Source organism: Dryobates pubescens, chromosome Z (genome assembly GCF_014839835.1).
Source record: "Dryobates pubescens isolate bDryPub1 chromosome Z, bDryPub1.pri, whole genome shotgun sequence".
NCBI lineage: Eukaryota > Metazoa > Chordata > Aves > Piciformes > Picidae > Dryobates > Dryobates pubescens.
Genome location: NC_071657.1, coordinates 794,944 through 808,653, shown reverse-complemented (window position 1 = coordinate 808,653; position 13,710 = coordinate 794,944). Strand labels below are relative to the sequence as shown.

The 13,710-nt window shown below is 53.6% G+C and overlaps 1 protein-coding gene across 1 annotated transcript in view; it reads right to left on the bottom strand.

Annotated features, from left to right (window-relative positions):
* MYO5B (myosin VB) overlaps window positions 1–13,710 on the bottom strand; it is a 255,509-nt gene that overhangs the window by 197,955 nt on the left and 43,844 nt on the right. Inside the window, exons 4-5 of the mRNA XM_054178698.1 lie at window positions 12,002–12,173; window positions 8,500–8,644 (exon numbers count right to left, since the gene is read on the bottom strand). Coding sequence (XP_054034673.1) covers window positions 8,500–8,644; window positions 12,002–12,173 — 317 coding nt within the window. The remainder of the gene's footprint in view (window positions 1–8,499; window positions 8,645–12,001; window positions 12,174–13,710) is intronic.

The following is a 13,710-nucleotide window of genomic DNA, read 5'->3' as shown; positions in this document are numbered from 1 at the left end:
CCTCCCTTCCCAGAGCTGTACAGGTCTGGGTCTCCCTTTGTGCTCCTTTTCCCCAGGCTGAACACCCCGAGGTCCCTCAGCTGCTCCTCACCAGCCCTGTTCTCCAGACCCTTCACCAGCTCCACTGCCCTCCTCTGGACATGCTCTGGCACCTCAAAGTCCTTCTTGCAGAGATTCACCTGCATCTGGGACAACAGCAGCCTGTGAACAAAGACTGTGGCATTTCTCCCAGCCCATGCATTTCTTAAGAGGCTTTTGCAAGTCCTTTACTGCCCAAGATCTTTTTCACTCTCAGACTTGAGCATGGCTCTTATTTTGCCTCTAGATGCTGCCACATCCTGACAGGGAAGAGGTCCACATGCACGATATGACACTGCTATCACTGTAAGATCCAGATGTGCCAACTGGAAAGCACACAGAATATGCAGCTAGAGCTTTATGATGCTCTCAAGGTTTGGTTTATGATAGGAGGCCATCCCCCAGTTCTTGCTCCTCACTTCTGAAAGGTGTTTTGAGCACCCACTGAGGGCCTCAGAATGCTTTTGGAGGGCTCGTTCTCCTGCCCCATCACCTAAGTGAGGGGACAAACTCATCAAGGGAAGAGGAGTGTGGGTGAGGGGGAGAAGTGAGAAGCAATCCCTGCTCCTGTTTGGAAGGCTGCTGGTCAGGCTGACTGCAGCAGAAATGAAGCTGGAAAGGGGAGTTCCTGCCAGGCTGGAGGCTCCTGCGCAGAGCGATGACACAGAAGGAAATCAGAGCCACCGCTGGGACTGGGGCACACAAGGGACCTTTTGTTCTCTAGAAGAAAAGCAAGCATTAATCAGCCAGGGCATCAGCAGCTGTGCTGGCTCCCCAGGCAACCTGGACCTTCCCTCCAGGCCTTTAGTTCACTTTCAGTAGCACAATGCTGGTCAGTATCCCAAAGGGGCAAGAGGATGGGGACAGACTGTGGTCAGCGGTGCGCAGCGAGGGGACAACAGCACAAACCGGGACCCAGGAGGTGCTGTGAGGAGAAACTTCCTGACTTTGAGGGTGACAGCACTAGAGCAGGCTACCCAGAGAGGCTGGGGAATCTCCCTCTCTGGAGAGACTCCAAAAGTGACTGGATGTGATCCTGGGCAAGGTGCTGTGGGTGCCCAGCTTTAGCAGGAGGGTTGGGACTGGACAGCCTCCAGAGGGCCCTTCCAACCCCTCACCGTGCTGGGATTCTGCAGCACATAAAGACATCAACACACAAGGCACCCTGTGAGGGCAACACAGACCAAGATCAGGGCAGGAGATGGTGGCACTCTCCTGTCCCAAAGCACAAATCACTTCAAACACCTATGAGCAGTCACCAAATGATCACAGACTACGTCAGGCTGGAAGGGACATCTTGTCCAAGCTCCCTGCAGCGAGCAGGGACAGCCCCAGGTAGCTCAGGTTGCTCACACCTCTGGGCAACCACCACCCTCACAGTAGAGAGCTCCTTTCTAATGCCCAATCTAAGTCTGCTCTGCTCCTGTTTCAAACCACTGCCCCTCATCATGTCACTACTGATTCTCCTGAAGTCTCTTCCCAGCTTTCCTGTAGACACCCTTCAGGTACTGGAAGGCTGCTCTAAGGTCTCCCTGGAGCCTTCTCCATGCTGAACAGACCCAACTCTCTCAGCCTGTCCCCACAGCAGAGGTGCTACAGCCCTCTGATCATCTTTGTGGCCTTCTCTGGACCCACTCCAGCAGGTCCAGGTCTCTCTTGTGTTGGGGGCTCCATATCTGGCCCCAGCCCTGCAGGTGAGGTCTGCCCAGAGCAGAGCAGAGGGGCAGGATCCTCTCTCCAGCTCTGGCCACCCTGCTTTGGATGCAGCCCAGGCTGCCCTTGGCCTCCTGTGCTGCCAGTGCCCATTGCTGGCTCCTGCCCAGCTCCTTCCCCACCAGCACCCCCAAGCCCTTCTCCTCAGGGCTGCTCTCAAGCTCATCACCCCCAAGCCCTTCTCCTCAGGGCTGCTCTCAAGCTCATCACCCCCAAGTTCCTCTCCTCAGGGCTGCTCTCAAGCTCATCACCCCCAAGCCCTTCTCCTCAGGGCTGCTCTCAAGCTCATCACCCCCAAGCCCTTCTCCTCAGGGCTGCTCTCAAGCTCATCACTCCCAAGTCCTTCTCCTCAGGGCTGCTCTCAAGCTCATCACCCCCAGCCTGGATTGATGTCCAGGGTTGCCCTTGCAGGACCTTGCACTTTGCCTGACTGAAGCTCCTGAGGCTCTCCTCAGCTCACCCCTCCAGCCAGCCCAGGTCCCTGGGGATGGATCCTGTCCCTCGGTCTTCTCCCCTGCCCCACTCAGCTTGGTGTCACCTGCAGACCTGCTGAGGGTGCCTCAACCTCACTGTCTACAGACTGATGAAGAGATTGGACAGCACTGGTCCCAGCACAGACCCCTGAGGGACACCACTTGGCACCCAGCTCCACCTGGGCACTGAGCTGCTGACCACTACCCTTTGGATGCAATCATTCAGCCAGGTCCTTGTCCACTGGACATTCCACCCACCAAATCCATCTCTGCAGCTCAGAGAGAAGGATATTGTGGAGGATGTGTCAAAGGCCTTGCAGCAGCCCAGGCAGATGACACCTGTGGCTCTTCCCTTGTGCTCTGATGCAGTCACTCCACTGCAGATAGCCACTGGGCTGGTCAGGCAGGACCTGCCCTTGGTGAAGCCCTGCTGGCTGTCTCAGATCACCTCCCTGACCTCCATGTGCCTTATCAGAGCTTCCAGGAGGCTCTGTTCCATGATCACCCCAGGCACAGAGGTGAGGCTGACAGGTCAGTAATCCCCAGCCTCCTCTTTTCTACCATTTTTCAAATGGTGACAAAATTTCCCTTCTCTCAGGGACCCACCCTGACAGCCAGGGCTTTTCCAACACCATGGAAAGTGGCTTGGCAACTTCAGCAACCAGCACCTTCAGGACTCTGGGATGTATCCCATCAGGTCATGCTCACCTTCCTCAGGTGGTCCTGAACCTGATCTTACCTTACAGTTGGAAAGACTCTAGCCCCCTGGTCCTCCCTTAGTGGTCCATCAGGAAATGCCATCCATCCACCACCTCAGCACCTGATTCCATCACCTCTGGTAGGAGCACTTGGGAGGCAGTTGCTGCTACTTGGAGCCAGCTGACTCCACCAAGTGCTCCAAGCCCAACAGTGGGTACTGCTGGGAGCTTCAGACTTGCTGGCCAGGGGGACAATTAGAGGCTGTCACGTAGGAATTTTAATCACTTGCCCTTTTTCAAGCTGTTTGAGATGCAAAGCATCCACTTTGGGAGAAGCTCCCATCCAAAGCAGAGCTTGAACCCATGTCCAAATCACAGTAGATGTTTAGATGCTTTGTGAACTGTTTTCTCCCCCCAAAAAGGGACCAGATGCTGCTGCACAACCTCTGCAGCATCTTGTCCAGTTGATTCCCAGGGCTTTTCTCCCCTGTTGTTCTTTTCCCTGCCCCTTTGGACTTGACATTCCCTGATGATGAGGTAACAGCAGGCACAGGATCTTGCAGAGACTTGCAGCCACCTGTGGAGATGTCTCCATTCTCACCTCATGGACACTGTCAGCCTGAGGCAGGGGAGAAAGCACAGGACAGCTTCACTAACACTGGCACACCAGCACACACCTCAAGTTCTGTGCTGGCACTCTGTCCCCACATGGCAATGGTGTAACAGAGCCTGGAGAATTAAAGGCTCTAACAGTCTCCCACTCCTCTCCTTTCACACAGAAATCTGGGGCAATGTCTCCTGGCCATCTACTCAATCAGAGTCAGTGACTCCACCAGCACCCCCAAGGCCTTGCCAGCCTTTTAGGGGAAGAGATTGTTCCTCATGTCCAACTAAAGCCTGCCCTGGTGCAACCTGAGGCCATTTCCTTTTGTCCCATCACTTCTTCCTTGGGAAAAGAGCCCAACTCCCACCTGGCTCCAGCCTCCTTTCAGGGAGCTGTAGGGAGCCAGAAGGTCTCCCCTCAGCCTCCTTTTCTCCAGGCTGAACAAGCCCAGGTCCCTCAGTTCCTCCACACAGCACTCATGCTCTAGACCCTTCCCCAGACTTGTTGCCCTTCTTTGGACCTGCTCCAGCTCCTCAATGTCCTTCTTGGAGTGAGTGGCCCAAAATATGAACACAGGATTCAAGGCATGACCTCACCAGCCCAGTACAGTGAGATAATCACTGTCCTTATCCTGCTGGCCACACCATTGCTGCTCCAGGCCAGGCTGCTGGTGGCTTTCTTGGCCACCTGGGCACTCCCTGGCTCATATCTAGCTGCTGTCACCCAGCACCTGCAGCTGCTTTCTGCTGGGCAGTTTCCAGACACTCTGCCCCAAGCCTGGAGCCTTTATGGGGTTGCTGCAACCCAGGTGCAGGACCCAGCCTTTGGACTTGGTGAACCTCATCCTGTTGGCCTTGGCACATTGATCCATCCTGGCCAGATCTCTGTAGAGGCTCCTGATCCTCAAGCAGATCAACACTCCTGCCCAGTTTGGTGTCATCTGCAGACTAACTGAGGGTGCCTCAAGTACACCTTGAGTCCTGTGTCCAGCTCTGGGCCCCTCAGTTTAGGAAGGAGGTTGACTTGATGGAACGAGTCCAGAGAAGGGCAACAAAGCTGGGGAGGGGTCTGGAGCACAGCCCTGTGAGGAGAGGCTGAGGGAGCTGGGGTTGCTTAGCCTGCAGAAGAGGAGGCTCAGGGGTGACCTTATTGCTCTCCACAACTACCTGAAGGGAGGTTGTAGCCAGGTGGGGGTTGGTCTCTTCTCCCAGGCAGCCAGTACCAGAACAAGAGGACACAGTCTCAGGCTGCACCAGGGGAGGTTTAGGCTGGAGGTTAGGAGGAAGTTTTACACAGAGAGAGTGATTGCCCATTGGAATGGGCTGCCTGGGGAGGTGGTGGAGTCACCATCCCTGGAGGTGTTCAGGAGGAGACTTGACAGGGTGCTTGATGCCATGGGTTAGTTGATTAGATGGTGTTGGATGATAGGTTGGACTTGATGATCTTGAGGCTCTCTTCCAACCTGGTCTATTCTATTCTATTCTATTCTACTCTATTCTACTCTATTCTACTCTACTCTATTCTATTCTACTCTATTCTATTCTACTCTATTCTATTCTAGTCCATCCTATTCTAGTCCATCCTATCCTACTCCATCTTATCCTATTCAATCCCCTCATCCAGATCATTGATAAAGATGTTGTCTTCCCCTGGGGGGAGCACCACTGGTGCCCAGCCACCAGCTGGAGTTAACTCCATTCACCAGAGCTCTCTGGGCCTGGCCATCACCCAGTGAATCATCCACCCACCCAAGCCATGAGCAGCCAGGTTCTGCAGGAGGATGCTGTGAGAAACTATCTAAACCTTAACTAAAGAACTCCTCCTCAAGGCACTACCTTCCACCAGACAGGAGACAGGCACCATTCACACACCCTGCTCCAGGAGCTCCCTTCAGCCCTGTAGAGGAAAAAAAGCCTGGATCAAGCTGCAGAGAACACAATGTCCACCCAGAAGCTTTTAAGACTTTAAACATAGTGTGCTGCATTTTAAGGTACACTTCAAATAACCCAGCAGATCCCTATAATCAGGTTCCAATCTCCTCTCAAGCCCCATCTGAATCACTCTTTTGTGCCCAAGCCTGCAATTACCATAATACCAGCCCCAGAAAGCACAAGAGCAGGGCTGAACAACCAGCATCTTGTGTAAGAGCTTGGAAGGTGCTTATTTCCACGTCCCCTTGCAAGCACAGCGCTGCTAATCGTCTGGGACAGCAGTAATCAATTATAGGAGGCTGTCAAAAGTAGATTTCAAAGAACAACAGAATGCTTTAGCCTGGGAAGGGACCTTCAAAGCTCATCCAGTCCAACCCCACTGCAGTCAGCAAGGGCATCCCCAAACAGGGCAGGTTGCTCACAGCCTCCAACAACTTCACCTGCAATACTGCCAGGGTTGGGACATCTCCCACCTCTCTGGGCAGCCTGGCACAGGCTCTCACCACCCTCAGCCTCAAACATTTCTGCCTTCTCTCCACTCTCAATCTCCCTTTTGCACATCAAACCATCATCCTCTGGCCTCTCACAACAGGACCTCAGAAAAACTCTGTCCCCAGCTTGCTTAAAAGCTCCTTCCTTGAAGCACTGCAAGGCCACCAGAAGGTCTCCCTGGAGCCTTCTCTTCTCCAGGCTGCCCAAGGCCAACTCTCTCAGCCTGCAGCCTCCCAGCAGAGCCCTTCCAGCCCTGCCAGCATTGCTGTTGCCTCCTCTGGCCCTGCTCCAGCAGCTCCCTGTCTGTGCTGAGCACTGCAGAGCTACCCCAGCACTGCAGGGGGAGTGTGAGCAGAGCCCAGCAGAGGGGCAGAATCCCCTCCCTGCCCCTGCTGCCCAGGGGATCAGCCCAGCACAGGGCTGGCTCTGGGATGGCAGCTCACGGCCAGCTCTGCACCCCCAGCACCCCCAAGGTCTTCTGCACAGGGCTGCTCTCAGGTGTGTCAACTGCACCACTCAGATTTACTCTGATGTAAGAGCAGAGCAGAGTTGAGCATCTCAGGCTAGAGCCATCTGTTAACGTCCTGCCTGCAAACTGACACAGGGAAGTGGGAAACCACCAAGTCTTCTCTGGCACAGACTTCATCAGAAAAGTGATATGCCCATGAAAACCCCAGGGTCCTGTCCACAGTGGCCAGCAAAACCCTCACATCTTCTGACAAAAAAAAGCCTGTGCAGCTTGCTGCTTAGCCTGGATGCATGAAACAAAGACAGAGTCTTAAACCTCCCTCTGTCAGCAGGCAGATCTCTACCTCTCCACATTCTTCTCAAAGCAGATTGATCCAAACCAGAAGCATTTGCAAAAGGGCTGAATTACAGTCTGGAGGCAGCTTGGGTACAACCCATCTGATCCCTACCCATGGCAGTGCCCCTCTAGATGCATCTCTGGATTGAACCCCAGCTCACCTTTGGTTAGAAATGGATCTTAACTCACCACTTTCAGCCCAGACACCACAGAAAAGAGGCTGCAACTCTCCCTTAAGTGGTTCAGGACTTACTCCTGTTGTTAAAGCCAGAGCTGTGTACAAGTCAGAGCTGAGTGAGGCCACACAGCCACAATAGAACAATTTAGAGCTTCCTCTTACCTGGTAAGAGTGAAATCCTTCATCAGCCTTCAATACCACAACAAAGAGAAGTAAGACTCACACTCTGGTGAAGACAATGCTTTAAAGGACCTATAAATACCTCCAAATGTTTCCCAATCACTACCTCAATCACAGTGTCTCCATAAAAACAACTAACATGGGCTTCTGGGTTCAGCCTGATTATCTCACCCAGTTATCTCAAACATGGCTTCCTCCAAGCTATTAAACATGACATTTGCAGAGTGGTTTGAATTTCTTCCAGGAAGCTCATTCAAGCAGCAACAGGAGAAGGATCCTCTGAACCACAGTTGCACTGAACCCATGAGGACCAGACAGACCCCCACCAGCCCAGCCTGCCCAGCAGACTCAGCACCCCATGACAATGGCAGAATCACAGGCTGGTGAGTGTTGAGTGAGACCTCTGCAGACCATCCAGTCCAGCAGGGTGTAAAAGTCAGGTCATTAAGCAGAATTAATTAGAAATACCTGACCTCAAAGGAGGAGGAGGACTATCATGTAGTCACACAGAATCCCAGCATGGAGGGGGCTGGAAGGGACCTCTGGACACCACCCAGTCCAACCCACTCTGCTCCAGCAGGGCACCCACAGCACAATGCCCAGGGGGGCTTGGAAGCTCTCCACACCAGGACACTCCACAACCTCTCTGGGCAGCCTGCTCCAGCCCTCCAGCACCCTCACAACAAACAACTTTCTCCTCCTGCTCAGATGCAACCTCCTGGTTTCCAATTGGTGCCCATTGCCCTGTCCCTGGGCACCACTGAGCAGAGCCTGGCCCCAGCCTCTTGCCCCCCAGCCTTTCTCTCTTGCTGAGCATTGCTCAGCTCCCCTCTGGGGCTGCTCTGCTCCAGGCTCAACAGCCCCAGGGGCTCTCAGCCTCTGCTCCTCACAGAGCTGCTCCAGGGCCCTCAGCATCTTCCTAGCTTCCACTGAACTCTCTCTCCAGTAGTTCCCTGTCTCTCCTGAACTGGGGAGCCCAGTTCAAGTTCATTTCACTGTGAAAGAACTTTGCAAGGGAGGCTCCGGCAGGAACCAAGTCCTGCAGAACAGGGACAGAGCTTACAGCACTCATGGGTGAAGATAACCACCACAATGAGGAGATACCAAACCAACCTGGGGATACAAAAGCACGACAGACAACTCCATTTTCTCATCACTGATGAGGATCTGGAAGCTTCAGAGTCTTTTCTGCATTTTCACTTTAATTGCTTATTTGGAATCATTTTGCTTGGAAGAGACCTTTGGGATCACCAGGTCCAACCACAACTTGCAATATTTAGCTGAGTCTTTGCCTGCTTTTGATCTGATGGTTCCCTCTGACCTTGCTGACAGAGAGAGCCTGCTTACCTGGCCATCTGCTTGTAGGCTTCCTCTGCCACAGCAAAGATGTGGGGATCCATATCCCCCACATTTTGGCCACTGTAGGCATAGATGACATCCTGTTCATAGATGGGCAGATGTGAATATGGATTGATGGCAACGAGCACAATACCTTCAAAGAGATAAAGAGAGAGAGGTTACAAACCAAGCAGAGTTAATAATTCAGGCTTTTCAGGGCTCATATTAGCTGTTCCAATCAATTCTTTTTAAATATGATGCTTGGAAGGGAGGGAAAAAAAAAACCACAGGGGATGAGAAGGGAATGGGGAAGGACTCATAATTCTTATCTCAGCATCTCCTTCAAAGCACTGTGCTTGGACAGGAGGCAATAAGCTCCTGCACAGCCACAGAGAGGGGAAATAGAATTGGTGAGAAGAGCAAAAATTCATTAATCTTCATTGTGTGAAGCTGGATTTTGCAGGAGGGGAGAGGAGAGCTAAACAGTGCCTGAGCCACCACTTGAGAAAAGCAATTCCTTTGCAACCAAAGCCCTGCAAGACCCCAACAAATATCCTGGATTTTTCCCTGGCTTAAACTCTGAGTCAAAGCTCCTAACAAAGCATGCACTCAAACCAGAATGAAAGGCATCAATCACAGGAAAGGAATGCCAGGGCCTGCAGCAAAGCTCTCAAGTCCCTTTCCTCTCCAGCTCCAGGAAGGCTCTTGTCTGCCTGGATGAGGCACTGCATCAACACGAGGCAAAGCCACGCACGGCGCTGCCCCTGAGCTTGAGGGAGCTGCTCTGCACCCTGCAAAACTGAGGCACTCTCAAGTTCCACCTCAAAAGCACCTTCAGGTTTTGAAGGTTTAAAAGGGGTTTAAAATTGCCCCTCTCTACTCAGCACTGGTGAGGCCACACCTCAAATCCCAGGTTCAGTGTCAGGGCCAAGAAGGACACTGAAAGGCTGGAGTGGGTCCAGAGAAGGACAACCAAGCTGGGGAAGGGTCTGCAGAACAGGGCTGGGGAGGAGCAGCTGAGGGAGCTGGGGGTGTTCAGACCTTCTTGGTCTCTACAACACTCTGAAAGGAGGTTGGAACCAGGTTGGGGTTAGTCTCTTCTCCCAAGGAAGAACCAACAGGATGAGAGGAAATGGCCTCGAATTGTGTCAGGGAAGGTTCAGGTTGGACTCAGGAACAACTTCTTCCCCCAAAGGGTTGTCAAGGCCTGGCCCAGGCTGCCCCAGGGCAGTGGTGGAGTCCCCATCCCTGGAGAGATTTCAAAGCCATGTAGCTGTGGTGTTGAGGGGCATTGTTCAGTGGTGACCTGGCAGTGCTGGGTCCATGGTTGGACTCAATAACCTCAAAGGTCTCTTCCAACCAAAACAATTCTATGATTCTGCTACCAGGAGCTCTGGAGAGCTTGTGGCTGGTGGGAGTGGGTGCTGTGCTCCCAGCCTGGCCAAGCCAGGGCTCAGGGTATGCTCAAATTGCAGCAAAACACCTCTCACTGCCAGCAAACACCAAGACACAGAACTTAAGCCATGTGAAAAGGCAAAGGCCAGCTAAGCCTCACCACCTGCCTACACAGGATATCCACCCAGCAGCTTCACCTCACCGAGCCCTACTCCTATCTGCTCACAGCTTGGTTCTTTCAGGGTCATGAGTCTCTTTAGTCACCAAAAACTAGCAGCCACAATGCTGAAGGTCTCCAGGTGCCTCAACACCTGCTGCCAGATCAGCACTTTGCTCCCCCTCCTGACACAGCTGTAACCAAAGCAGAAGCTGTGATGCACCCATGCAGCTCACCCTTGCTAAGCCCAAACCTGTGTATCTTCATCTGCACCATGCTGTGCCTAAGGTGATCATAAAACCCTCATGAGGAGCTGCACTAATGAAACTTGACTGGTTTAGGATGAAAACAGGCTTGCAGCTGACTGGCAGCACACATGTAGAAGGCTGCAAGTCACACTTGGGTTTGTGGTGGCAGGCTGGACCCGATGATCGTTGAGGTCTCTTCCAACCTTAGTGATACTGTGTGATGCTGTGATACCAGGGTCCAACATTACACATCACTCCCAGCTTGAAGGAAAGCCACCACCACTAACAGCTCCTACAGCCATGGATGTCCCAGGCATTAAGGAGTCTCCTCCTGCCCAGCCTTTCCTCAGCAGCAGTGGCAATGCTTCCTCACAGGTGTGCACACGAGCCACAGAAATCATCTCATGCACTTCACTGTAGTGTTGCAGCTGTTCAGTGGGGGAACCATCTGTCTGCACCACTGCTAGCAAGGTCAGCTGGAGTGCCAGCAAGGGGGTTCCATGTCCAGTGTTCCCCAGGGTAACTCAATGGAAGTAGCTGAATTGCCACTGCCTTGTCCTCAGGTTGCAGTTTGTTGACATCCACTCCTAGGTAACAGCTGCCTTGAATGGGCTTGGAAGGGACACAGGATCACAGAATCATTCTGGTTGGAAGAGACCTTTCAGATCACCAAGTCCAGCCCTTAACCCAGCACTGCCAGCTCACCACTGAGCCATGGCCCTCAGCACCACAGCTACACAGCTTGGAAACCCCTCCCGGGATGGGGACTCCAAAACTGCCCTGGGCAGCCTGGGACAGGCCGGGACAACCCTTTTGAAGAAGAGATTGCTCCTCATGTCCAACCTAAACCTCCTCTGTGGCAACTTGAGGCTATTTTCTCTTGTCCTATCACTTGCTCCTTGGCAGCAGAGACCAACCCCCACCTGGCTCCAGCCTCCCTTCAGGGAGTTGCAGAGAGCCAGAAGGTCTCCCCTTGGCCTCCTTTACTCCAGGCTCAACAACTGCTGCTCCTCACCAGCCCTGTTCTCCAGACCCTTCCCCAGCTCTGCTGCCCTTCTCTGGACCTGCTCCAGCTCCTCAATGTCCTTCTTGGAGTGAGCAGTTCAAATCTAAACCCAGGATTCAAGGTATGGCCTCACCAGTACTGAGTACAGGCAAACAATCCCAGCCCTAGGGCTGCTGGCCACACTATTGCTGATCCAAGCCAGGGTGCTGCTGGGAAGGAATGACAAACCCAAGCCATCTTGGTTTGAATTTAAGAGGTAGATCACTCCAGTGTCACTAAGAAAAGGCAGGAAACAACAGTGTAGGAAGGTTTTTCCCAGGATAAAACCCTGCTGTGGTCCTGTCTCAGCTAGATTGCATCTTCCTGGCATGCTGCTGTTCTGCAGTGGTTTGCTAGGTCCTACATCTTTTGCTTCTCACCACCAAGGAGATGGCAAAGCTGGCCCCAGACTTATCTGGCAAGGGATTTCCACCAAGGGGATCATGAACTTGGGAAGTTCAGAGGACACCAACCCTCTAAATCCACCTCTCATTTGGCAACCTAAAGCTTGTTGGCACACATTTGTGCCTCCCACCCACCCTACATTCACAGCCCCTGGACCTTCCTCCTGCCAGAGCCTCTGGCTAGCGCACTCAAAGGGTTTCTATGCAGACATGCTCTAACCCACTGCCTTCCAGGAGCTGAATGTGTGGCCCAGGCACTCACCACAGTATGTGTAGATGTGGTTGGACTCCAGGAACCTGACTTTGAGGTTGTGGAGGACTGCAGGCTCGTGCAGGTAGCTGAGGGCTGTCAGGTCATTCTCCCCCACCAGGATGTCCGGGTTGCGCAGGAAAGGCAGCTCGTGGCCTTGGAGGTCGAGGGGATACTCATAGGGCTGAGGAGACACAGAGGAGAAAGGTGAGAACACAAAACCCAGCAGCTCCTTCAGTGCCTTATAAACCAAGGGAATCTTCAGCTTGACAGGGTCAAGACTTGCCCTTCCTGCTCTGTCTGCAGTGAAGTTAGAATCCTGGAGTGGCTTAGGGTGGAAGGGAACTCAAGAGTTCAGCTACTCCAACTGCCCCTGCCATGGGCAGGGACTCCTCTCAACCAGACTCAGCTGCTCAAGGCCTCATCCAGCCTGGCCTTGAACACCCCCAGGGAGGAGGCAGCCACAGCCTCCCTGGGCAGCCTGTGCCAGAGTCTCACCACTCTCAGAATGTGCTGGATTGAGGCAGCCCCCTCTCTCCCCACCACAGGCAGGAATAAAACACTCAGACAAACGGATTGCAAAAGTGATGAAAGTTTCAATAGAAAGCAGTGAATGTTACAGAGAACCCAAAGTACAGTGACAAAGATCCCAGAGCAAACCCAGAGCCATCCCATTCCCACCTGAGGGTACACCTGAGACCCTCGGGGCTCCTTCTTTCCCCTCCCTCTGCTGGGCTAGTCTCAGCTGGCCAGGCCTGAGACTGCCCATCCCCCCGTGGCCTTGGGCCTAGCCAGGCCCAAAGCCAGCTGACATCTCCCCCAGTTACCAGCTGGCGGAGGAGGAAGCAAAGAGAAGGTGCCAGACCCCGCACTGGATCTTATAGTGGTGCAAAGAATCATGGTAGGAAATACACACAATGTCCTGTGTCCATCCCTCTGGGCTGGACTTCTGGACACAGGAAGTGAACACACCAGGGGGGCACCCAGCTCAAACTGCAACACGCCACCCCTGTATTTCATACCATAATCTCTGCACCTAAACACATCATCAAATCAGAAATCTCCTGATGACATGTCCGGCGAAGTCCTCATCTTCATCTGGGCATCCACTCAACCAGTCTCTCATTTAGGCTCAAGTGTCAGTCCATTCCAGTCCTTCTCCTCTCATCTAACGGAACCTCCCGCGATGCAGAGTTCACTCTTCATGGATCCGTTGGACATCCTGGTCACCTGGAAAGAACCTCACAACTTCTCAACCAAACCTTCATTCCCATCTCTATCTACTCAGCGGCATATTTCCACCCCTGGGGCAAGCCAGTCAGAACAATCCAGGGTCTGCTGCTTCTCCACCCCTCCAGGAAATAGCACGCTGAGCCTCTCTCAACAGTGCACGGACCTATCCAAGCCCAGTGCTGACCGCTTCCAGCCGCGGCCCGAGGCTCCACAGACGCATGCCACAGGTACACCGCCCCTCCACTGGGCGTTCGCATACCGCAGATGTGGCAGCTCCAAGTACACAGCCCCACCCCGGGAGAGGAGGGGCTGCTCCACAACCTGCTGAGAAGAAGGAAGGTGGAGCCAGGTGCTAGGCGCCATTTTCGGAACTCGTCCGAAAACGTCGGGGAAGAGAACAGGGCTGGCCCTGCTGCCGCTCCGAGTGCACGGCCCGAGCCGCCGCCGCCGCCGCCGCTCCGAGCGCACGGCTCGGCCCTCAGCCGCCG